Raw genomic sequence first — 26,422 nt, forward strand, 5'->3', positions numbered from 1 at the left:
TTTTGGCTCCAGCCCACAGGAGGAGTGGGAGCCTCCACAGGCTCGCTGTGATTGGCTCAGACACGACTAACTCCATTTTGGAAAACAGCTGTTTGAAGACACAACCTTTTCCCCGTTGTTTGCCGACAGTACCCTGAGAAGAAAAAAAATCACGCAGGTTTTTGCCACGCACTCTCTCTTCACCAGGGGTTGTGTTTTTTATACACACCATCCTGCTTCACTTTCGGCCCACTTCGGCGCGCTGCGTTTTTTGTCCGACTGCCAGGAAACTTAACTGGAGATCCATGGTGTTAGATTTCCATTGTAACAAGTGGATAGCAGGAGGAGACCCGACCAAGGTTAGTGGCGCTCTTTGTATTGGCGATGTTGCTCTTATGGGTGCTGCTTTAAAAATGTATTATTTATTGTTGGTTTGCGTGCGCAAAAAAAACAAAACAAAGAACGCTCATGTTTGGAGTGACCAGCCGCAGGGAGCTGTGGAGTCACGAAGCGAGCCTTCTACATCATGTTAGGAAGGCATTTTCCAGCCAGCGCAGCGACCAGCGTTAGACAATACATCTTGATTTGCAGAGCTGTGCGTGTCCACTGTACACACACTGCATCCAAACGGTATACACACGAACGCCTACTTCTACAAGGGCTTATTTTGTGTTGAGTTATCTTGCGGTTGTTAAAGATTTTCACATTTTTGTCTCGAAAGAATGAGGCATTCAAGTGTGTCTATTATTCTGGCCGCCTGCGTGCTTTACATGCATGTGTGTGTGTGTGTGTGTGTGTGTGTGTGTGTACAGTTTAAAGGGCTGGCATCCACGTCCCTCCCACACATTAGCTGCTGCATTCAGTGTAGCTAATGACAGACAGGATTGCTGTTGAAAGCCTTCACCTCCTCGCTCATCAACTGGGCTATTTCTACTCTGTCAATGCACCCAGATCACCCACCTCCCAGATCAACTTCGTCATCTATTTCCTTACTCAATCGAATAACGTGGGAGCGTTGACAGGAGGTTGCTTGCGAATAACCTGGCTGCTGAGTGAATTAGAAAAATCCCAGTCCAGTTTTTCTCCTTTTTAAAAAAAATAGGAAAGAGAAAGCAGAGCTGCTTGGAGATGGTGCTCTCAAGCATCATCATCAGCATCCTGTTGGGGATCAGCTTGGGACCCCCCACTTTACAGTGTTGCTGGGCAAGTGCCAGTGTTACTGGGCATGGGCACTGGTGAAAATAAACACTGGCTTCTCGCCTGCCTGGGGTGGTTTGCTTCACTGTCTACTGCGTGACTTTAAGTAAAAGTGCTCCCCGAGCCCAGTGCACAGTAATCCAGGCATAATAATAAACCAGGGGTTGTGATTAAGTCAAAATAATACAGCACAACCAGTTGTTTTATTGTCAGAGCCCGAGTGGGTAAGCAGAGGAATGAGCTTAAACTGCAAAAGCAGTGTTTGGCCTGCACTGATTTGTCCCTTTTTTCCTCAAGGGAACTGTTGCATATCACTACTGCATTTTCCAATTTTTGGAGAGATCGAATAGTAAAGTTGTGCATTATTCCTGTTTTAATGGATTAATAGTCATAAGTAAAGGCAATCATACTACAAGATAATGCGAAGAGAACCAAAAAATCTTAACATTTCAGTTTGCAGCCAGAGAATGTTTTACAGATGATTTCAAACTATTTTATGTTGGGTAACGCTAGACACATACAAATAGTAATTATGAGATTTTTGCATTTAAGATGTTAATGTTCCTTAAAAATATCACGTCCCAAAGAACTGGGTCACCTCAAGAGTTTAAGATTAAATCCTGCACAGTCTGTAGAGACTGATGTCGCATGTGGTTTTCTTTGGATCAGCTCTCTGCTGCTTCTTCTCCTCCCTTTGTACCAGCTAACCATACATGGTCTGTTATCTATCAAAAACGCCAAGGGGGCTGGAGAACAGCCAGAACAGAGAGTGCAGTGATGCTAGGAAACCCTGCGCTACTGGAGAGACACACATGCCCTGCTGACCTTGGACAGAGCCCTGCAGAGCTCATGCATTTCAATCAAATTTACACACAAAAAAGGCATGTAGAAGAAAAGGCAGACCACTTACCATTAGGATTACACGTCCTTGTAATTTGACTGTTAGAAAGACTTGTCCTGGGAGGCCTTTTAGTTGGTTACACATCTTCCAATTTGTGACACGGGCTTTTCGGAAAGCAGTTAAATCATGAGTAATCAGGTCAGGCCGGTGCAGTTATGATTGTCTGCAGTGCTGTATGGCCAGAGCTTTCAGAACCATTCTGCTCCTTTAAAATATGCCAGTAGATAGAAATCATATCTGCCTCTGCTGAGGGCTGCCAACTATAACATGATTAGCCTAAGAACATTTAGACTCCTATATCCCTGTGCTCAGCGCCTGATTAAGCACACATGGCATGGGGTGGGATGTGTGGCTGTTTCTATCACTCTTTCCTTTTCTGTCTGGACAGCTTTGTCGTATTCCACTTGTCCGAAGGCTAAACCTGTTTTCCTGAAGATTTTTTTTATTGTTAAGACATTATGTCTTTGTGGTGCTTTAAATGGAACTCTAAAGAAGTTACATTCAAGGCTTTCCTTTGCAGTAAGGACAGGACTTTGCTCCATTTAGCTAAAGCACGTAATCTATTCTGTGATTTGGTTCAAAACGTCTGCCAGATGTCAGCCCACTGCCCAGAACCCTTCCTAACACGTTTAAGATAACAGGGACCACAAAAGCAACAGCCTGTATCTGAGTCCATAGCAGTGACTCAGTGTTTTAATACTAAGTGAACACAGTGCTCTTGGTCTATTTTTGTATGCTTCCCCCTGTATGATCACGTGTTTTAATGTGTACATATTTTGTGGGGATTTGTCAGTTCAGCTGCGCTGACCTCGAACCACATTCTTTGCCCTGTGCACGGAGGCCATAAGTGACTCTGTTTATAGCTTCCTGGCTTCCCCATGAGGAGAAAATGAGTCTCTTTTGTGTCTTGTGTGACAAACAGGAAGATGCTTCTGCCGAAGATGTCTTTCTGTTATTTTGTCCTTCCACATAATCAAAGCCAAATTTCTCCTTTTTTAAAAATTGAAATTGAATTAATCACAGACTGTACCTCATTTCTTGGGCCATGGGTTAATGATGTTTATGGACACAAATCCAGCATGTGCCATTTCCCACACACAAACTAGGATTTGTAGGAGAAGAGCGCTTCAGATCAACACCCACATGGTTCATTCAATGTCATTTTCCTTTCCCGTCACTGCTCTTTTCACATTGTCGTCTGTTGCCGAGCACTTCTGAAAGTCTTATCTTGCTGGCAGTGCTAAATGAAATCATTAATTATCTTGGTAATGTTTAATAATGATGGTGGAGACAGTGCCGATGATGATTTACAGGTACATTTGATGACTCAAGCATAGATATGCTTTGTGCAATAATCTTTTCTGGCATCGTTGTATTTTTACTCAGTTGTATATAGCATTTGTATTCTATTTTTATCTTATTGTATATTTTTATTCTATTTTATTCTACTGTATATAGTATATTATTTTATTCTATTCTGTACAGCTGTGTACTGTATTTATTCTTATTGTATTCTAATTTTTGCGTCATAACTTTTGCACTGTCCACTTCCTGCTGTGACAAAACAAATTTCCCACGTGTGGGACTAATAAAGGTTATCTTATCTTATCTTATCTTATCTTATCTTAAATAGCCACAGGGTGCATAATGGTCACATGTCATAAAAGCTGTTATGGTGATGTTGGAAAACCTTGCCAATGAAGCATGGGCATAACAAAGCTGTTCACTGATGGGTCTAATGATGCCTTTTCAGTCTCAGAGATGCAAGAACTGGGGGGGTGGTGGATGGGGCATTAAGACCAACAGAAACAAATACCTTGTTTACACTTAACAAAAAAAAAGCCAATTGGAACACAAGTGGAAAATCACAGGACTTTGCTTTTTAGCTTTGCTTCCAGTCATGCCTGTCATGTGTGTTCAGCTCACCACTGCGCTGAGATTTTCTTACTTCAGGGCCATTTCATCTAGAAGGTTTAAGGGCCAGTTATTATTGGTCTTTGTGCCAGTCATGTGACACATTTGTTTAGCAAGAGCTAGCAGACAAATGATTAAAGAACTAATATTTATGCCATGGCTGTTCCAATGGAGCACAAAGTCAACAGCGACTTGCAAAAGAGCAAAGGGCAAGATTAAAAAAAGGACGCCCACATCCTGCATTCATGACATATTTTTCCCTTTGCTTCCTTGTAGGGACACATTAGAGTTTCACTACAAAATAAATGCAGCCAAATGCACCTCTGGAAGGAGGAAGGAGCTTCAGATTACAACTTGTGTCTTTGGTTGTTTTCTTCTGTTTGGCACGGTCTTCTTTTGATCAAATCCCCAAACATGCATTTCAAAAGCAAAGATTTACATTATCGCCTTAAGTCTGCGGTGTCGAACATAGGCTTTCAAAAAGACTTGTGCTTTTGATGCATAATTCTTTCTCAAAACTCTGAAACAAATACAGGAATTTGCCTGGCGCTAAAAGCCTTAATTGGCATTATTAAAATTTGTTTTGCTTTCAATGTACAGGCAGACTTTCAGTTTGTACAAAGGAACTGTTTGAAACCTAGCTGTCAAAAAGTTCCTTATTTATCTGTCTGATACTTTAAGAGCTTCATAATTATTCATTAGGTGCCTCCTGCTTGTACAGTAATTTAAATATTAACATTTTTGCTCATTGAATTTGGTTTCAGTCAACTCCTGAGGGAAATCTCTGGTACTTCAGCGAAATGCTTTACAAATGTTCAGCAGCTGGCCCCTTAACACATCTGTCAGCTCTTTGGTGATGAGCAGTTGGTCTACTGTAGGTTTTTAGAGATTTTATTTTTTAACTGAAAATAGCTGTAGTTGCCCAGAAAGAGAATCGTGGGCGGGAACCAGAAATCGCTGTCAGTGACACCCCCCCTTCATAGTCATTGTTTTTACATTGCCATTTGATTTTTATTTTTTTTTAATCTAAATTACAGCCACTTTGGGGCAATTAAAATATAATTTAAAAAGCAGTGCTCTATTCCAAAATCTGTTTTATCCTTTTCTATAAAACATTACTTCCTCATAGAGTCACAAGGCATGTTGCGCCTTAAAAAATGTAGTCAGACCATTTCTGACTAACAGAAGAACAGGAAGTGGATGCTTAAGAAATCACAACCACAAATGTACAAATCTTCTCACAGCATTGCCACCGTTTGATGATGTCTCTGGACTGCGATGGAGGCCGTGTCCTTAAACAGCTTCACCAGCTTTACATGGCCTCGTTTTGCTGTTGGGCAAAAATGTCAATGATGAGTACTCGATGAGCCAACTGGCAGCTATTTTGCAGCATTATTATTTTTTTTAAAGAGGGTCAATGGATCTGTTTTGTTAAACCGTGTCACTGCTGAAATGTACAGTAACAGCTCTGAAAACAAACTGTCCACAGTGCAATCAAACCGCATCCAGTCAGAGTGTGTCACACTCAAGAAGCTATTGGTGAAGCAATGCTTACGTGTCTTGTGGTTTTTCATCCCAACTGAAAATTGACTCCAACAACTGAGTCCAAAGCCTTGTAAAGACTGGAAACCAGTGTGCTGGGATAGGCTGCACCTGTGCGCCTCTGTCTACCTGATACATGGCTAGAGGAAATGGTTTGATACTGCATATCTGTTGCTATTAAAAGCCCCAAAGCTATTCCCTAATGTCTCTCAACTTCCAGACTAATGACATAGTTTGGCAGGGTCGCCTTTAAAACAACACATCTGTTTTTCAGCATTAAGCCTGTTGATTTAATGTAGCAAAGCTGAGTTACACCCTCTTACTTCAGCTATGTGGGCCTACAGCACAGCAGCATCACAGATAGGTCTGAGGTGTTAAATAAACACAGTTTTAATCTGGTTGGAAGGGGACTTTTTAATCAAACCTTATTATGTAAATGGATTCCCATCCACGTGAACTGATGTGGAAGTAAAATTGATGCGTCCCTTTTTTTTGGCCCAGCAGGTCGGTGGAGCGATGATTTGATGAGAAACCCCCTTCATAGAAAAATGAAAATGTACTTTAATCATTTTAGATGGAGTGGCCTGTTTCAAATTCCATGTGATCGGAATAAAGTGCTGAAATCGTTGAACTTTTAAAATGGCGAGAAGGCAAAAATCCCCTAAAGTAAAAAGAACACCATGATCTTTGGATTTTGACAGGGAGTCAGAAGCTTGCTATCTGATTTATGCTTTTATTTGATCCACGTCAGTATTTCTAAGGCTTTGTTTGCTTTAAAATATTTTATTGTTTCTGAAAAGCTTTTCATCTGAGTCCCAGAGGAGAGGAAACAATGAGTAATGTTGATAAGAGGCTACTTGGAAAAACGTGGAAGGGAATAAAAATGGTGATCCATTAATTAATGAACCCCATTGCCAATTGTTTGTTAGAATAAAACCAAATAAGATTAATTGCTTAATACGTAGATTAATGGCCTGTCAAAAAGCGGTATATGAGGCCTGACTAGTGTCAAACTTTTACCGACAACTGTGCAAGACATTTTGTGCGACAGGTGGTCAGTACAAAAAAATAAGTAAAGTTACATTTGGCACACCTTTTAGTTCCTCTCATACTTACTGATCTCCTCCTGGGCTGCCTGCTGTAGTTCCCTTCTTGCTGTTTCTTTAATCTGTGCTTTAGAGGCATTGTGCTACATTTGGCAAATGCAAACTCAGTTGTTAATTAAGGGTTAATATATATTAAAATAAGGCAAAGAAAATTATATTAATAATAAAGGGACTGACAGTTATCGCGGACGCTGTGCTGGACTTGCACTTGTGCCGTCTCTATAAATGCTGGGAATATATCAGTCAGGTGGTGTGCTAATTATCCAAACAAATCCAGACATCATGCACAAACTGACTCCGTCATCTCTGGCTCCCCCTCCCTTTGCGGCTTGTCAGACACACACACACGCACACGCTGATGTGTTCTTTCACCTTGTTTGTACCTCTGAATAGTCCACACAGAGAAAGCTTTTCCTGCTGGAGTGCCCACAGCATCAAACACCTGGTTCACTTGGGCGCACACTGTGACTTAATGTATGTACTATGGTTTTGTCTGACACATTGTATTCTTGTGAGTTTGTGATTCAAAATTTTCTGACTACAGCCATAAACAGTGAAAATTATGAAAAATGCGTAAGAGTTACGGGAGTTATGGACATTCTGTATGAGTTGGCTCCAGAGGGATAGGTCGAGGACAAATGTTTCTGACATGTGAATATTTGCGTGGACTTATGATCACGTAATTCTCTCTGTTGTCAGACAAGCAACCTAACACGACATACAGTATTCGTATTTTAAATCGGACTAGCTTGCCTTTTTATAATTTAACAGAGGGCTTATGTTTGGCTGACTGTATTGGAATGTAATAGTATGTTTAATTTCATACACCCACTGTAATTGCCTGACTTTCACCAATAAAAGCAGGAAGGAGGCAGAATGTTTTTTTGTAACAGAGAAAATATTCTAAAATCTGTGCAAGTTTTTGCTGCAGAACATTATTACTGTGAGACCACCAACTGGTACAAGGGCCCTCTTGAAACAGTTGCTAGTTATTCTGTTACTGTTACTTTTTTTTCATGAAAGAAGCACATTTTGAGAGATTAAATTTGCTCATACAAGTTTCAGAATTGGTTAAAAAATTTGAAAAAAAGTCACTTTTTCACATTAAAAAAAAAAAAAGCTTCATCATAAAGCCACTACTATACTTTATTACTGTGATATTTACTCTACAGTTTAAAAACCCTTTTCTTTGTTTTGCTGTTTACAGTCATTGTAATACAAGAAATTCCATCCATACACTTTTATAGATGTGCATCATACTTACATTGGTCAGTCTAATCTAAAGACCTACATGAAGCTCCTTTGTGAAGCTTTTAAGTTTATATTTTGATGTATGGTAATGGTGCCATGGCAAGTTTTGAGGTTTAAAGCTGATGTTGTTCCACTGCTGCATATTTTGCGCCACATCATATCATCTGTAGTAATACTGGTATATATTTTTACATGATGTAAAGTGTCATGGGTTTACTGTCCCATTGCGCACATGACACGATCCCCGGCATCTCTGAGAGCGATGGCCTCCATTGCATCAGCCTCTGATGATGACCAAGTACCTAAAAAGAGGGCTTCTACAACAACGTCAAACAATGCAAGAAAGCTGTTCCTGCTAACGGTGGAAACAACAAACTTGTTTCGGCACCCAGGCAAAAAAAAGATGATCAGACCACGAAGGCAGCTGAGAAATACAAGCAGCTAGTCATGTGTGGCCCAAAAATAAACAAATGGCTCCGCCAAGGATTGCTGGAGCACTCTCTAGTTACACTCCATATACCAGGAAGAGCAAACAGTGGGTTGAAATTACATGGTGGAAAAGGAGAACTTTAAGGAACTGGTTTAAACCCCCCCCCAAAACAACTCAACCCAAGATGCAATATCCTAAGAAGACAAAATTTTGAACCTTTTAATTTTATTATGTGACAGTATAGTGGAGGCTTATGAGTGTAGTGGCATACCTAACAAGAAAAAGATCCCCGGTTCAGTGCCTGTTCAATTGCTTTGGGGGTTATGTCAGAAAAAGCATCCATTGTAAAAATCTGCTAAATCAGACAAGTGGAGCTACCCATGACGGCGAGCCCTTGTGAATAACAGAGCAGCCGAATGTAGCTTTCATTGTGGAGGCTCCTGAATAGTTGGAAGGTTGTTACTTTAGTTATTGCAAGCACTTAAATTTATGTATAAAGACTGGCAATTGTAACTAAATTGCCTGAAAAAGACTTGGCCTAAGCCTCATAACAATCTCTCACACTGCTTGAATCTGCTACTGTGAATAATGCTGTAAGAGGGGGGAAAAGGAGCTCCTTGGTGTTTTGTTCTTATTTGATGTGTGATGTGTCACTGTATATAATGCTAAGTCACTACTTAAACGGTGTAATGCTGCTCCTGCTACTGCTGACACATTGTGCCTATAGATTCACATTAAATGAAGTCTGTCATCAGTGACAGTCGCCCATTAGAAAAGGATGGAAAAAGCACGTAATTTTGTTTGCTGTAATTGATGCTGCTGCCCGCAAGCTGCCATCACCAATAAAATCTTCTTTCGTATTATTTTTTTCTGTATTGTCGTAAATATAATTATCACAAATTTCCTTGAAATATTTCAATATTGAAATATTGTATTTCCTTAAAGTATTGTATATCACTTGCCCATATGTAACTCTATATAATGCAGATAAAACTGTTATTATGAATTCATACCCTGTGATTTCTGGACTCTGCTTTTTGGATGCCATGTGGGGTGGAGTGCTAAATTATAAGCTAGCACTAGCAAATTACATTCATAAACTTTACAGACGAATAAAGTACTGGAATTTCATTTACCAGAACTGAAGCACAACAAAAGGCACCAACACCACAAACACTGCTGAGAAGTTCAGTTTAGCGAACACAGGTGCAGCATCGATTCGCTGCATCTCCGTCTGTTAGGACATCTGTCAATAACTTCAGATTCCAGATGGATGGAAAAGAATTCACCCACCGTGTAGTGTTGTGAAGGGGAAAACTATACACCTGGACTATCTGTATTATCCATAAAGGCCAAAATGTTTTTGTACCAGGCTTTAAACGTTCTTTTTAATGTTGTAAAGTTTGGAATTTTAACAAACTTTGCTCAATTTTGAAGCAACCCTCAAGTGGCCATTAGAAAAACTGCAATTTTTGGCACTCGAGTGTGTGTGTGTATGTGTGTGTGGTTACTGTTCTGCACACTGTAAAAACCAAAGCTTTTCTGTATACCATCATGAATGATATGGAGTAAGGTGCAATGACTGCCTCTGCTCTTTCCTTTTTTTGTATCGGCGTGTTTGCTCACGAGGAGGGTGACATATGTGCCTTTGTATCTCCGTCAACTCAGCAAATCGAATCACATGATGCCCACATCCTCCTAGACTTGTGGGAGAAAAGTGTGATGATGTAGCTGAGTGGAATTACTTGGCAAACCTCAGACGCAGCAGGGCTGTCGGGGCAGGTGAGAGGAGCGAGTCGTTTTCTTCAAATTATTTCCAGTGCAGCATAAAGAGCAGCTGTGTTTGGTATAATCACATTTCTGGCTTTGGGACTGAGACGTGCCTGACTGTAAGTCATTTTCTGGTCTTTGTTATTTTATAAGAGAGAGGATTAATGGGTTGAGGGAGTTGTGGGTAAAATCCCTCTAACAGGTGGTGCATTAGGAAGTAGCCAATATATTGGTATAGTAGCCATTTATTCTGCTACAAACTGGTCAAATGTGTGCAGCTCACGAGCAGGATGTATTGTGTGTCTCAAGTTCTCAAAAAAAAAGTAATGAAAACATTGGAGCCTGTGAGGGATTCTGTCTTTATTTTTAAAAGCACAATAAACATGGATGCATTCCTTTTCTGCTTCTCTCATCCTCCCTTTTTTTTCCCCTTTCAATAACCTCATGGATTTTCTGTCCTCATCTGCTTTCCATTCTCACCTCATCCTCATCATTTTCCTCTCACCCCCCCCCCCCCCCCCCACCTTCATCACCACCTACTCTCCAGTCCCCTCACTTACCACTTGTCCTTGCATCGTCCTCCGCCGCACCGCCACCGCCGCCACCTCCTCCTCCTCCTCCTCGTTAGCTCAAGGGTCTTATTCAGCCTCCAGTGTGTGTGCAGAGAGTCTGGGAAAAGAGAGGGCATAAACAACACAGGCAAACAAACCACCTGCTTCCTGTTGAGGTCTCGTGTTGTTAAATGTGCGGACAGAAATAGAAATGGGCAACCTTGCAGCAGAATTAGAAAAGATGGAACGGACAGTGGGAGGAAAATCACAGACCTGCACAGCAGTTAAACACCACGCTTCCCTGCATACCCTCTGGATTCCAGAGAAAGAAGGCTCAATCACACCTGAGGACGTATGGTAATGGGGTGACAGGAACTAATTGGAGCTGAAGAAAGTAATTGATTAATTGACTGAGTTACAAAATTAATCTCCAGCTGAAGTGGCCCAAATTCAGTCTTCTTTGTGATTATACGTGAATCTTCCTCATACCGTACAACAAGAGCTGTCTTTGCTTCCACCCACACTAAATCTAATTTGTTTTGACCAAAAATATTTATTCATAAGTTATGTCAAATACAAACAAAGAAGAAAATCTTGGCATCTTAGAAGAAAGACACGAAGATTTTTGCCTTGATTTAACAGCTGTAATCATCATTAAAGCTGCTGCTCATTCATTTTCTGAAATTTGTTGATTTCCTAAGTGTTTCAGATTTCCAAACATTACATTAGCAAGCATTACATTTGGTTAAATATTTCTTTTTCACGCAGATTTACAGCTTTTCCGTCTATTATTGTAAAAATGAATATTTCCAAAATTTCAAGGAACCCAAGCACATTGAGAGAAAAATGTCAGATCCTCACATTTAGGGAGATGAGAACGTCTGCTTGGATAAACAATTGTAACCGTGTAGTCCAAATATGTTATATTTATTTAATTTTTTTCAGTAAAAGGTATTAAAATCAACGGTGCAGTTCATTATTTTATCACTTGTTGTCATATTATTATCCTCTTGCTTAATAGATTAAAAAGTGATTAAAAAGAGGGGGACTTGACATTATCAAATTTTAAAAAACAAACAACCAAACTGACTTAATGTTAAAAGGGAACTGTTCTACTAATAATAGTACTATTAATCCTTATTTTTTTACTACACCAGGCCTTTGTGCAGCTCCTTAAATCAGCCACTACACAAAAGCTGTTTTAGTTCCCTTCCCCCCTTCGTTCAAGCCAACCTTCTTCTGATTGGCTGCCTGTCATACATGCAGGCACGTAGGTGGGGCTTCTGTGCTTACAGCCAAAACTGTGTGCTCCAGATGACCATATTAGGAATATTCCTTTCTATGACATCATGCAGATCTAAGGGTGTAAAAAAAAAAAAAAACTGTCTGAAACTGAACATTTAGAGCAGTCTGAAGCCTGAGCTTTTGGCTCACAATGTTTACTTGTAAATATGCTTATTATAAATGTTTAATGTGAGCATCCACCCCTGTAACGGAATATAAACAGCATGTATTTCATTGGTTGGTTGACTGAACTGCAAAAACCCAATAATGTAACATTTCAGTGAACAGAAATATATACAAGGTGTGGGAACATGATATATTTAACACCAATTTTTAACACTAATTTTTTATTTTCTTTTATTTATTTATTTATTTTTTTACAATATTTTCACTAAATATTCTTTTCAGCTATTTTTTAGATGGTATAGCCGCACTAAGTCCTTAACAAATCAAATCCCCCTCGGAGCTGCTTTATATAGTCATGAATTATTTTGTCTTGTTAAGTAAACAAGACGGTAACTGTTCAGATGAGATAAATTTCAGGGAGCAGTCGTCTCTTTTATTTGCTTTGATTGTATTAGATGAGAGTGCTGTCTGTGTTTGCTTCTGATAGTCATTCATTATAAAATCGGTTTCTCCTGACAAATTCGTTTTTGTGACAACACTGCCCGTGAACAGTCTCATGAAAGATGAGAATCTAAGCGAACAGTTGCTGCAGAACTCTGAAACTGAGATGAGAGAATTTTTTTTCCCCCTTGCTTAGAAAGGGGGCCATAATCATGGCCTCATTTTACAGTCCGGTTGAAGCACCTGCTCCTGACTCAGCTATGAATCATGGTTGGCTGATGGGAATCAGTCACACCCATCCTATTGACACACACCCACACACAAATACAAACCAGGGGAATCCCTATAGCCTGAGGCAGAAAATGCTGCTACAGCAGACTGTCTCATATATCTTGACACTTCTCTCTACTGCCTGTGAAATACTCATTGATTACAGGTTATTTGGAGTACTGTGTTGTACATTTAATATCTCTGGTAACGTAACCTTTACTTACCTCCAGAGAGGCAAATGTGATCCCATTGTTTTCTTGTGGATGGGTATCGTTTGACACAGCAATATCATGATGCACCGGCTCCCCCTCCTCTAAAACGAGTATCGATTGCCCCAGCTGTTGCTAAGTGAGCTGTGCTAACAGAAGAGGACACCGTCTATAGTAGAAGTATTGTCTGTCTCTTTAGTCTTGTTTATTATGTGGCCCTGCCATCTGCTCAGCAGATGAAATAACTGAGTAGATTTTAAAAAAAAAATCAATTTAAGTTGGTGTGAGCACACTGACATTTTAATGCCGAGTTAGAGGAGATCTGTCTCCTTTAATTAGACACATTCAGCAAAAGCACGTTATATAAAGGGTTTCCCTTTTCAGCAGTTGTTACTTTTTGAGCAGCAGTAATTAGTGTGGCTTATGTTTGATAAAATAAGTGGAAATCATGCAAGGCTTTGGTGTGATTACCTCAGAATGACGTTATAAATAAATGTGTAAAAGAATAGCTCAGCATTTTAGGAAACTGATTTAGATTCCTTTTCTGAGATGAAAAGTGTGCTCACTGTGAAGGACTAGTAAGGATTTGGTGCACAATCTGAAATGAAGTATGATGTAATGGTGGTCAGAAAACACTGAAAATGGCTAGTTGAAAGGGAATTCCACTTTACACATGTACTTGAGGACTGTGTATGAAAAGAGGATAAATAAAGTCCCTGCTCTAGTGGGAGCTCTGATAAATGTCCTCAGGTTGTGTCCCTTGAATCAACTTTGCTTCTGGTTGCAAATGGGCTTGTCTCTGTTCAGTACTAGAAACCTGAGGCTGTGTTAGTCACTATAATGGCAGAAGGCATCAAAGGTTGCAGTGAAACAGCCAAAAACATTGCCATCCAGATCTTTTCCTAACCACTTGTCCTTTACGTCAATAGACAAGGGCATGAGGTCAGGACAAAAGGTGGAGGAAAATTCATAAACAAAGACAAAACTAATGCAAACCAAGTTGCATTAGAACCATCGCTTCACTTCAGTATAGCTCGGTATTTTTATTTGTAGTGAACTTTTCTAATGTCATCAGGAGATTTGCACAAGGCAACAACTTCATAACAAGCAGAATAAAATGAAGCAATGCTGCATTGTTGTTCACATATACTGTAGGTTTACACAAATACGTTAAAGTTCAAAATGTATTTACATGTTAGCAAGTTGCACAACAAGATGCAAAACTCACCAGTAATTTACATGATTTGCGTCAATCGTCACTGGTTTATTTCCATAAATGGTCAAATGGTGCGTCACATTGAATTGTGGCTTATCTTACAAGTGGCGCTCAAGTGTATCCTGTAGCAAAGGAAACATGGAAGCACCTTTCCCTAATGTTTAGAGAATTCAACTATTTAATCTTTAAGGTCCCCAATTCCTCTGTTTAGTCAACTAGTCTATATAAAATGAAGTATTGTTTACACACACAGTGATCGATCATGTTACTGTGACTATGAGGCACTGGCTTCTAAGAAAACCAAAGGGTTTAATCATACAAGTTTCAGAATGGGACCCAGAGCTGCTGCAAGGGAGACTCGAACAGTGACTTCTGTCTCTGAAGTCTATTTCTTATCTCACCAAGTGAACTGACCAACACTGATTAGATATGTGTCCAGAGAGGCAATTCAATTCAGTTTTATTTACATAGCACCAAATCACAACAGTCAACTCACGGTGCTTTATATTGTAGGGTAAAGATCCTGTGGCAGAATATAGTGTTTTAGATTAAAACAACAAAAATAACCCTATAAAATCTTGTAATACTACTCTGTGTAAGAGAGGTGGATGTTGTGTGGCTGTTCACAACCTTTCAGTTAGTAAATTTCTTGTTAATCAAATGTATTTAAAAAACACGTTTCCTTTATTGCAATACTGTGAGAAATATTTCTTGCTGGATGTGTTTGTGGATACAACATCAATATCGGGCCAATCAATATGATGTCAACCATGTTTGTTGGAAAGTCAGCTGAGTCAGCGGTCCCCAACCCCCGGGCCACAGACCGGTACCAGTCAATGAGTCGTTTGGTACCGAGCCACGAGAGTTGAGGCTTGGGTGTGATTTTCAGGGTTTTTATCGTCATTTTTTTTAATCGTTTTTGCCGTTAACTCTGTTTCCCTGGGCCTTTTCCCATGTGCTATAAATAAGTCTTCTTTCTTTTGTACTAGTACTGGTTTTATTTTGTTGTTTTTATCCCTGACACCTTAAAGGCCGGTCCGTGAAAATATTATCGGACGTAAACCGGTCTGTGGCGCAAAAAAGGTTGGGGATCGCTGAGCTAACTGATCTGTTGTGGCGACATGCTGGCGTCTTGTGACCTCAACAACTAAGAAGGAAGAATGTTGAGTCATTACGTACCATCAGCCCACCTGAAACACTGATCCTGGCATCCTGGAGAACAAAATGAAGAAGACCTCATACTTAACCACACAGGATGCCTGTAACGTTTCGGATTGATTTTTTTCTGACCACCAAGACTTGTGTTGGTTTAGTAACTCGCTGAAACTCTGACCTTCTAATTCCCTGAAAGCCAGTGCAGCTTGAAGTTTCTCAGGCAGGGGAAGAGATGGTCGATCTGACTCCTGCTAAAAACAAATAGGGTCAGGGTTTTTTTTCTTTTCTTTCTTTTTCTATATTTTTTTAAGACATAACAAACGGACAACTCTTATTCACATACGTTTTCACTGAGCTTTGATCTTGGGATAATACAACTTCAGTGTTTTGTTTTTTCAGAATTACTTTAAAGATTCTACATGTCACCTGTCCAAGATAAAAAAACAAAGAAAAATGCTCCTTAAATGATAATCCTGAAAAATACAGTTGTTATAGTCTAAGTATGGTGGACGAGTTCCGTAATTTCACATTCAAACAAAGAAACATCCAGACAGGCAACAGACTGTGGCTGGGGTGGATATCATCTATTAGTATCCTTTGGGCTTTTGGACAGGCCCCAATATTACTGATGCTTAAGTGAAGCTCGGTGATGACCAAGCCTTTCAGTCCTGGTCTGTGCAAATCTCATTCAAGTTTTGAATCTTTCCTGTATGACTGCCTCTCTAATGTGCAGACTGTATTTTTAGAGTCTAAAAAGATCTCTTAAAGCTGACTTGAGTTAAATAAACATGCTTGGGGAATTTTATTTAAATTCTAATCTAATTGATTTTAAATCAAATACAATACCACAAATCAATATGTTAGGGTAATAGGTGAATTGGTGATTCTAAGGTAGGTGTGAATACGAGCACAAATGGTCATCTGTCTCTGTTAGCCCTGCTATACACTGCTGATCTGTCCACGGTGCACCTCTTGTCCAATTGCAAGTGTAATATCCTGCAGGCCCAACGTAACCCTAAATCGGATAATTGGAAGAAAATGGAATCTGCAGACAAGTTGACTAATCAAGAAAATAATCTGCAGTTGCAGCCTTACTTGCAATGTGCTGTGAAGCGTTTTTCGAAAACGCCTTTTCCTTTTTTCATGTCTTTGTACAGGCAAAATGCTTCATAGTAAAATCTTTAATTTGTAGCTCTTCTTAGAGGAATATGATGGTAGTCAGTGTGGGAGTTGGAGTCATTTTTAATGGTGGAGAACTCATTTTGGAGCAAAGCCATTCATATGTGTGTTTTTCTCCAGCACTGATCTCTCTTGAGAAACAAATGCTGGGAATTGATCTTTGAAGTGCTCAGGCTTACGAAGTGGGGAACCACAACTTAGCTGCTCTTCTGCTTGCCTGCTGAGATAATCTGTCCGAGTGAGATTGATTTTTGATTTGGCTGAAGCTTTCTGAAGATGCAGCTCCTTTTTGTTTTATTCATAAGTTCACTCATGACTCTTCCACAGTAGCTGATGCTAATAGCCTTGGTCAGCCTTCTTATCTCCGGTTCCTCAGCTGATTCATAATGCCTTAAGGCGTGGGAGCTCAGTACGCTCATTTAGGATGGCAATTATATGAGAGTGGCAGTGATCGTTCTCGGTATCTCCGCTCAGTGGAGAGGAGATGGGAAATTACATTGAGTATCCAGTGCTATCAGTGATAATTCTGCATGTCTGACAGAGAAGATGGAGGCTTCTACTGTGACTTAATCGTAATCCTCTGATTTTAGTGCCGGTGTGAGAGAGAGGTGCTGAAAACCTCTTTACAGCAGCGTCTTATTGTCTCCTCAGCAGGGAAAGTTTTTCCCAGTGCACAAGTAAAAGGCTACTGAAGAGCAAAAGCTAATGGGTTGCCAAGTTGCAATAGTCACTTCACCAGGGGAAATTAGGTCTTCCCACCCAGCCTGGGTCCTATAAGAAGAGGAAGGATATGGGGCACACATACACACAAAGTTGAATGGACAGAGCTTTTATTTATTTATTTATGAGAGGAAGACCAGGGAGGAACAACAATGCTAATCCTGATGAGGAAATACAGCTCCTTTGTGTTTGGAGTGGGCTTGTTGTCAAGCAAGCAGCTGCTGACATCATGTGAATAGACAGTGCCCAGACCACATTTCAAGGGGGCTGAGAGGCGGCGAGCAGGAGGGCAAAGAGCTGAGCACACTAGTGTTATGGTGCTCTCAGAGTGCAACGCTCTGCACTGGAGGGTGAACCGATTCAGGAGCGTTTGTCTTAAATACTTTGTGTCTGTGTGCAGGGACCTGAGAGGAGATGAAGCAACTCTGATTACTTTGGTAAGAGAGACAGCTTGACGTTAATTCTCTGTCACCTGTTTTAATGCACTGTTTGTACGTAAATAAAACAAAGTTTTAGTATGTGGAACTGCAAGCTAGTAAAGATTCAAATCAAGAAGATGTTTGTGGTTCTTTATAAATGTGGAAAAGTGACAAACTGGCAGAAATTGAAATGCTATATATTTCAAGCAGTTTGAACAGACTCAGCTTCTACATTAGAAGGATTGGCTTCTTTAATTTGCTTATAATCACAGTAAACTGAAAATTGTTGTGTTTTGGATAAAATGAAGTCTTCTCGCAGGCATCTGGGAAGCTCAGACTGGCATTGTGTTGTTAATATAGTAATTATTGTGTTCTCTGTTGTAGCTTTCGTTTGGGTAATTATTTTCAAGATTAATCTTCGTTTGTTGGAGGGTTAAACAAATACACACAGAAGGATCATTTTGATGTCTTTGTACACCCCGACGTGTCCAGCGAGCAGTCGAAACCCCAAAACATTAATTTTACTGTTTTACAGTAAAATAAAAGCATCAAATTCTCACAAAAACAGTTGAACGTATTCCTCTGTTAAACCTTGCTAGATTGCAAATACATTTTCTGTCAGTCAACCAGCTGTTTAGTCAAACAATTCTTGTTAACATGATTCATTTGTTTGGATTTTATTAACTCTAAACCACCAGAAATAGGCCAGTGGAAATTTTAAGATGAGGCAGATGACTGTGATATGGAGAGTTTTTGCCTACTCAAGGACTTCTCAAAAACTAGTTGACTGAGTTGAAGTTGGACAGGTAGATGGCCCTAATGGATGTCAGAATCAGCAAAGAAGTTGGTCTTTGTGTGGGTTATGGCAGATAATACAAGCTTATTACACACAAATCAGGCTTAAAAGGCTCCGCTGGGACTGAAGTGCGCTTGCCTCTCTAATGGGCCCAGCATAAGTAACTGTGCTGACTCATATTCCCATAGTGAACTCAAAGGCTTTTGTTTCTAATATCTACATGCCCCAACCTCTCCGGTTACATGTCACCTCACCCAGTGTGGTCACAGTTCATGTTTAAACCTGTCAGAACCCTCTCTGTATACAGTTGATGTTGCTGTTGTACATGTTTTCTTCAGCCTTTGCTTTCATTCACAATAGGCTAAAGTGTATTGTGTGTGTGGGATAATACTGCAGGAATATGAATTTGAATTGGCATGTTTCCCTGAAAGTGATTGCCTACATCAGAAACTGTTGACAGATGCAATGCAGAGCAGGAAAAAGAAGGGGAAAGAGAGGAGTTCAGCTTGTGAGCTGGGATGTGGCAATTTCCCTTGGAGTGTTGAGTTGTTATATTGTCTCAAGTGTATATACACACACACACCTGTGACATTTGTCTGGTGGCAGTGTTTCCAGCTGCAGCAGTGTAGAGTTTCCCTCTGTGTACTTGCCCTGGGTTTTTGCATAAAGGCGCCTTTTTAATCAAACTAGGACATGCACTTTAAGAGCACCATAAGTCATAATTCCTGGAATTTAGTACTGTTGACATTTCCACATGAAAGCGGGGGATGAATCAAATCTGTGTGGAAGGTGGATTTGTTAAGCGTACTGTACAGTGTATCTTTAAAAGGCCATCTAGATATAAGGGGCAGGTCTGCTTATCTTCTGGACTTTTCATCTATCAGGCAAAAATGCCAAACAGTTGCTAGTTTCAACTTTGTAAACATGAAGGTTTGCTGCTGATTGTCATTTATTATAAGTTTAGGATGAACATGCTTTAGTTTTGGGGTCATGATTGAGCACTTTGAAGGCATCACCTTTAAAGTAGGTTGGTTGCATGCAACCAATCAAACAAGACCTGTAGTTAACTACTTTTAGAAGAAAGGTTCTTGAAGTTCTTTTTTTAAAATGTATTTATTTTTTATACAATACCTTGCACCTTAGTAACTTTCCATATCCATTTGCATTATACAAATCGCGTCATGTGAACAACAGCCGCAAGCTCCACTGCTTCAGTCAGTCGAGCCAGCGCCACAAAAACAAGTTCATCATCGCAGTTGGTTGTGTGGATATCGGTATCGAGTGAGATGCACCACCATTAAACCGCTTCCATCACAGCTGAGACCAGACAGTCAGGCACAGAAGAGTGTAAACACCAGCTGAAGAGCAGAAGGCATCATCACCATCATCATCGTCATCCCTCCATGGAAACCTGTTAATAATCTCATGGTAGGATTTGATCCACATGTGCAAGGAAGTCAACTAATTAAACAAACAAATGGCAATTAAATGAGACTTCCATAAGCCATATAACAACTGGGCTGGTGGAGAAGAAAAAGGCATAACAAACCACACAAGTTCAGTCATTGCTGCACTGAACACACAGTCAGTGTTCGCTGTTTGTTCGATAGATCTCCCATTAAAATCTTTCATTCTGTGTAGAAATTGCACTCATTAGGAGCATGCCTGAGTGATTGTTTTATAATGTGATGTGAAATCGTTGTCTTCATAGAGCATCAACTACAATTTAAAGAAACTGATATGCTGGTTTGTCTATTAGCTTTTCTTTTCTTTTCTTTTTTTTTGCAGAGGATTAGATGAGAGGCTAGATTGTCTCATGTTTGCTTTGGTGCATCTGCTCACTAGTCCAGAATATCACTCCTGACGTATTATAACATGTTGGTTTAATCACGTTTGACTTAAAAACATAAAAACAACAATTTGCATTTTTATGGGGAGGTTATGAGACAGCTGACAGCTGGAATAGGCTCCCGTGAATCTGAACTGGATAAACGGTTAAGAAAGTGGATGGGTGGTTATGAGACAGAGTGCTTCTTGGCTCGGAGTATTTTGTTACCTTATGTCAGATCCACGCAAGCCGTTTTGCCCTGAGTTTACAACAAAACAAGCTAGCACGCAAATATTTTTCACACATCGTCTTTGAATATTCATTGGAATAACAAACATTCTCTTAAGTGGCTGTAACAATAAAGAGTTTACAGTAAATTAGCGTCCCTTGATTTTATTAGGTACTAACAGCTCTTGGTGATAGTTTTTGGAGCTGTAGCCTGTGTTTTCATTTTGCATTGTCATTATGCCTCTATTGTGTATGGTGTTTGCTCCATTGAAGGAAGTGGGAATTTTCCTTCAAAATTCCTCTCCCTGTAATTTGTCTTCCTTTTTTCCCCAGTCAGCATTCAAAACCAAGAAGATATTCAGTTCATACTCTTTAAAACTGGAAACACTGCTACTTTGTTAAGCAATTTAATTTCAACAATTAAACTTATTGTTTCATTTTTAAACAGTGTTAACTACACAGTATAACATGTGCCCAGTTGTGCACCTTTACCCAATAAACTACAATCTCAGGATAGGTTTGAATATTATGGCACTTACATAAATTTACCACAGGATTAAAACCACCTTCCTAAACACGCATATAGAAAAAGGTCAGGCTATTTTATAGGCTAGCCGTAACATGATAAAGCAAGGTGAAAGACCCCGCCCATATGTTGTTCAGACCTTCTGTTTGTGAGGGGTATTCAATCAGAAGAAAGTAGCCTGAAAGTGAAGGGGGATGGGCCTCAACAGCTTCAAACATTGGATAAGGTGATGTGTTGCATCAAGGTGATTGTGAGATACAATGTTTCTTTAGTAAAGTCCAAGAAAAGAAAGTAGCATAATAGTCCACTTTAAAGGGAATTCCTGGACCTGAAGTTTCCCATCAGAACATTACATTGCTACTAGATTATGTTTCCCACTTTGCCCGTCAGTGTTTTGTTTTTTGTTTTCTTTATTGTGTGTGATTGATTAGCACTAGTATAATATCTCTTTGTGTCTTTGTTCAGTGTAATCCAGAAATAAAGGTATAGGATTGAACTTGCTGAAAAGAAAAATCAGAAATTTCACAGATGTTTTCCTGCTAATATCAAGATTAATTGGTGGTTAATGAAAGCCTCGATTGTTTGGGCTCCAGGAAAAGGTGGTACTTTAGGTGTACTAATGAACCTGTGAGACACTGGTCTCCCACGGAGATTTTTAGTCACCAATGACTGTATAGCTCTGCTATCTAGATGACAATCTATCAGAGGATCACACCACCATCTGCTGTCGTGAATACAGAGTGGCTCTTGTGTTTGGTAGAAGCACTCAGGGAAATGCCAGTAGTCCAGAACTCAGTGACATTTTCAGAGGTACTGCTCTTACCTACGGGGGCTTACAGCCTGCCCTTCACTGCAGATTTCCCAGTCAGCATTGCCTACATCTGCAGCTGCTACTGACCTCTCAGTGAACGACCCTGGGTGCTTCCTTTTTGGCATGGTGCACACGCACTGTGAAAGAAAAGAAAACAATTGCGGGACCCTTTGAACGATACAAAAGGAATGTGAGTGAAAGAGTTTGGGAACAGACTGGCCCCAGGTCAGCGTGTCGTTTCTGCGTCTGCCAGCTCATTTTTATTCCCCTCTCATTCCTCAACTCGCCCTCAAGTCTGTTAAAGATTCATGGCTTTGCTGTTTAGCTGTTCAGTTGTGACTTAACAATGCTTCAACAGAGAGTTAAAGTCTGTAGATGTAGTCATGTATGCTGCACATACAGAGCAGAGAGGTCTTTGCTCTCTGTGCTAGCCTGTGGGGGGACCTTCAGGGAATAAAGCTGTAGGAGAGCAGCAGCTGTGATGGCATTTGCTGGCAGTCTCTGGGTTTCCGTGACCCCATGTTTGCATCAGAGGACTACTTTCTTATCTTTTCTATCACTTTCTTTTCTGGAGCAGTATTATTATTGTTCTTGTCTCTGAGGAATACTGACTCTGTAGTGTCTTAGTGGTTGGCGGTGTCCATGACCTAGTTAAGTATGGAGTGAGAACAGGAAGCAGAAGAGGAATAAAAAGCTAATGGGAGCTTGATTTGCTTTTGTTTGTTTTGTTTTGCTGGGACTCTTTCTGGCCACATCCCTGCTGGGGGTTTTTTCTTAATGAGTTTAGGTTTTTACCCTTGTTTTCCACATTGACTGGCACTCTCTCAAGCTTTCACCCTTTTCTTTCTTTTTTCTTTTGTAAGTACGTTTAAGACAGACAAATTAACTCTAGTCGACAGGCCCCACTGTTAGTGAGACCCCCTTTCCCCAGTGTAATTAGGATGACCAATTAGCACAGATGTTAAGAGTGTCATTAATTGTATACCAAAATAGAAATTGCAATTACGAACACCTTCATTAATCTGTTTATTAATTTCCTCTTGGTGATCCCTCCACTGTAGAATTGTTTCTAAGTAGCTGCTTTTTTTCTCCGTTTTGGTTATTCTTAGTGATTTTTCACTTACTTACCAGTATTTTACATGTCTTGTTGGCTATACCGAAGTAGAAATGCACAGGATAAAGTGGAAAAAGTACACCCACGGCTTTGAAAGGAGACAACACAGTGATTTATTTGCTTCTTGCAACACTTCCATAGCCATCTGACACCCCCTCCTCCCTCTGGCAGGTGTAATGAGAGCGCTGGTCATGGGCAGATGATGGATGTGGAGACGTCGTATTCAGACTTCATCAACTGTGATCGCACAGGCCGCAGGAACGCAGTGCCCGACATCTCAGGAGAGGGGTCAGTAGCGACCAGCACCAGTGAACTTACCAAAGACATGGCAGAGATGGACCTGAAGGCTGCAGGTCAGTAATGCCACATCAGAATGAATGTGTGTTATACAGTGTGAAAGCAAATCAGAGAAAATAAGCATATAGTTTTTCATATTACAAACAAAGAATTTGCTTGGCAAGATTTAGACTGGCCGACAGTATAAAATCCAAAGACTGTATGTAAAAGATGGACATGACTTTGGGATTGCTCATTTGTTTGTGGAGCCTTAGCCAGTTGTTAACGCTACATAGATATCAGTTGTTTAGCAAGATTAATCTATTTATTTATTTGTTTTACAACATTAAATGTAGGTTAATACAGATAATAATATTTAAAAAAACAACAATAGGTCCTTAGAAGGTATTAAATCATTATAATACAACTTCATATGAACGGTAACATATGACACATTGCACCATGTCATTATTTTTTTTAACAAAAACTGAGCCAAAATGCAGAATTGTGCATGAAGAACTACCGTAAGTGTCCCTCATGATTCGATAGCCTGTAGAACCACTTTCAGAAGCAAGTGCAGGCATGCATGATCAAGTTTCAACTTGATTGCCAACGATGGCTGAACCTTTCTTCTTTTGTCTCGTCTGTCCAAACCAGAAGTCTTGCGGTTTGTTCAGAAGCAATCTTGCAAACCTAAGATGCCATGTTCTTTTTATAGACAAGAGACTCTCCTGGCAACCCTTCCAAACAAACCGTACTTGTTCAGTCTATTTCTAATTGTACTGTCATGAACTTTAAGGCTCGTTGAGACCTGTCTGAAATGACTGAAATGGAATTCTTGGGGTTTATTGTAATTTTTCCGAGCATTGCACAATCTGACCTTGGGGTTATTTCACTGGGACATTCACTCCTGGGCAACATATTGGATTTTTTTCTGCTGAATAATCTTTGTAGAATGATAGACTTATTCAAAGTGTTTGGATATGGCCTTACTGATGCACAGAAATAACTGCTTCTTTAAGATCATCATGTTGGCTTCTGTATTTTCATTTTTGTTATCTAATATTAATAAATCACAGCATGCTGTTTTTTTGTGTTGCTCATCTGAGGTTGTATTTTAATTATTAACTAATTTTAAAGGAATTTTTAAAATGATGTTCAGAGGTGTAAAACGAGTACGCATGAGGCACAAGGTTAGAGTCTGTGGTTAGACCAGTTTGGGTATTTGGTTGACTGTAAGAAAGATTAATTGATGCTGATGAGACGCCACTTAAATCATTTAAATGAATTAAAGTCTAAAAGTAAAGAAAAGTCACATTTTCTCCATCCCTCTGTGATTACAGTCAGGCAAATAAAATAAAGACATGGCTTTAAATCTGAGAAGGAAAACTATTTTTGAGTCTGTTGGAGAACAGCAGTGAGACTGTTATAGAGGCCTGAGCTACATGAAGATTTCACACTACTAGAAGTCCTTTGTTTTGTTGTTGTTTCTCACAGATATCTGTAAAATTCTTCCAGAATCGCACCATTAATCTGCCAAATCTTCTTTCTGCCAGACCGGAGCTGAAAGAACTGTTGTGATTTCTACTCTGAAAAAAAAAAACAGTTTAACCACAATTCATCATCCTGAAGCTAGTTGAGAAGAATTCCTGCTTATCTGTGCAAGGCTATTACTTTGATCTAAGCTACATTAAAGTCTTATCTCTTTGACAAAACACCGCCTGTACTAGATGCACCAAAATATACCACAGAAACACAATTTCACTCAGTTTATGGTCTCAGTGAGATTTGATTGTTGTCTCAGTGTTAAATTAATTGTAACTGCAGCACAGTGACACATCGTTGTGGCATCCTTCGGTCTTAGTCAAAGGTCTACTTTTTAAGAGGAAGGTGTCTTAATGTCAGTTGTACCAGACTGCATTGTTGTGTGTTACACGGTTGTTCTTGCTGGTTTTGTTTTCAGTCAAAGACAATTTTCCCATAAGTTGACAATTAAATGACCGAGATAAATCAAACCACAGGATGCTGATATTGTGAGAAGAGTCAAATCATACTAACACTGGGCTGCTGAAGGAAGTTGTATTTCCTTCCTCAGGATTCTCTTACTACTTGGATTGCTGTATCTCTTTTAGAGTGAAATTAAAAGTATCTTTCATTTTTTTTTTCTCCCTGACCTGGCAGGAGGAGACCCAGGGTCCTCCCCAGCCCCAGAGGCGGAGGGCTCCAATAGCCAAGCTGCCCAGGGAAGCGGAGGCCCATCCTAAGCTCAGCCAGAGACCGAAGGGAGGCAGAGAAATGTAGAGAGGAAGCAGGTGAAAGTAGAGAGACATGGAGTAAGGAAATGGAGAGTGTTGGTATTGGTTCTCTTGACTGGACATGAGGACACTTTCGCTCACTGCCGGCCTCTTTGGAGCTTCAGGGGCTCCAAATGTTCGCCTTTTTATTGAATCCGATTGTACCACGGGGAACAGAACAGAGTAGAACTGACAGCTGAGATGCTGCGCTTTTGCTTTATACTCTGTTAGTTATTTATATTCCTGACGAGAGAAGAAAGCACAGAAACTTTGGATTAAGGTCTGCGGAGATGGACTGAGCTAAACAGAATTCGTTCATAACAACACTCGAAATGTTGCTCCAGCCTAATGTGGGACTGTCATGGAGGGGTATTCATTATCATCTGTTTGTCATTTTCTTTCTATGTATGTGTGTGTTTGTGATCCTGGTGTTCAGTTTCACCGTCGAGTCTTTTCTTTATATATTTACCAACATAGTCCCCATTTTACTGTCGTGTATGGAAATTCATATTTATTGCTAAATGTTCAGTGATAACTTTGTGATAGCAATTTTCTTTGTGTAATAAAATACTTATGAATTACTGCAACGTTCGTATTTTATGTTTTCGTTGATAATTAACTATATTTTGCAGGTTGCCGTACTTAAAATCTGAACCAGAGCAGGCATAGAAGTTGTGAAGGTGGTGACTCTCAGCCAAACCGGGATTAATGAGTTCGGGGTTAAGCTGCACCAGAACCATAAATAAAACTGAACGCTGCTTTTGTGTGTTTTAGTGGCCACAGGAAGCTAATGTTTACATTTCCACATAGCTTGGCCCCTTACTCCCATTTATCTCTTCATACAATAAAGAAATCTTTAGTTACAATATTTGGGGGTTACGAGGCTTTT

At 39.9% G+C, this 26,422-nt stretch overlaps 1 protein-coding gene across 2 annotated transcripts; it reads left to right on the forward strand.

The window, feature by feature from the left end:
• On the forward strand, positions 1 to 26,120 carry pkig (protein kinase (cAMP-dependent, catalytic) inhibitor gamma). Of its 2 annotated transcripts, none has more exons than XM_026153320.1 (3): positions 1 to 338; positions 23,135 to 23,316; positions 25,421 to 26,120. In XM_026153320.1, exons 2-3 carry the CDS (start codon positions 23,163 to 23,165, stop codon positions 25,501 to 25,503), a joined length of 237 nt encoding a protein of 78 aa, XP_026009105.1. In that variant the 5' UTR covers positions 1 to 338; positions 23,135 to 23,162; the 3' UTR covers positions 25,504 to 26,120. The 2 variants fall into 2 exon arrangements, with proteins under 2 accessions (XP_026009105.1, XP_026009106.1); XM_026153321.1 differs by lacking the exon at positions 1 to 338 and adding an exon at positions 17,560 to 17,678.
• The last annotated feature ends 302 nt before the right edge of the window (positions 26,121 to 26,422 follow it).

This window comes from Astatotilapia calliptera, chromosome 20, assembly GCF_900246225.1.
Source record: "Astatotilapia calliptera chromosome 20, fAstCal1.2, whole genome shotgun sequence".
Lineage (NCBI taxonomy): Eukaryota > Metazoa > Chordata > Actinopteri > Cichliformes > Cichlidae > Astatotilapia > Astatotilapia calliptera.

What these genes read in the sequence shown, in the direction of transcription:
- pkig (XM_026153320.1), top strand. Translation starts at nt 23,163, where the DNA reads ATGATGGATGTGGAGACGTCGTATTCAGACTTCATCAACTGTGATCGC. An exon ending in GATGGACCTGAAGGCTGCAG is followed by an intron (nt 23,317 to 25,420) that starts GTCAGTAATGCC and finishes CTGACCTGGCAG; the next exon opens with GAGGAGACCCAGGGTCCTCC.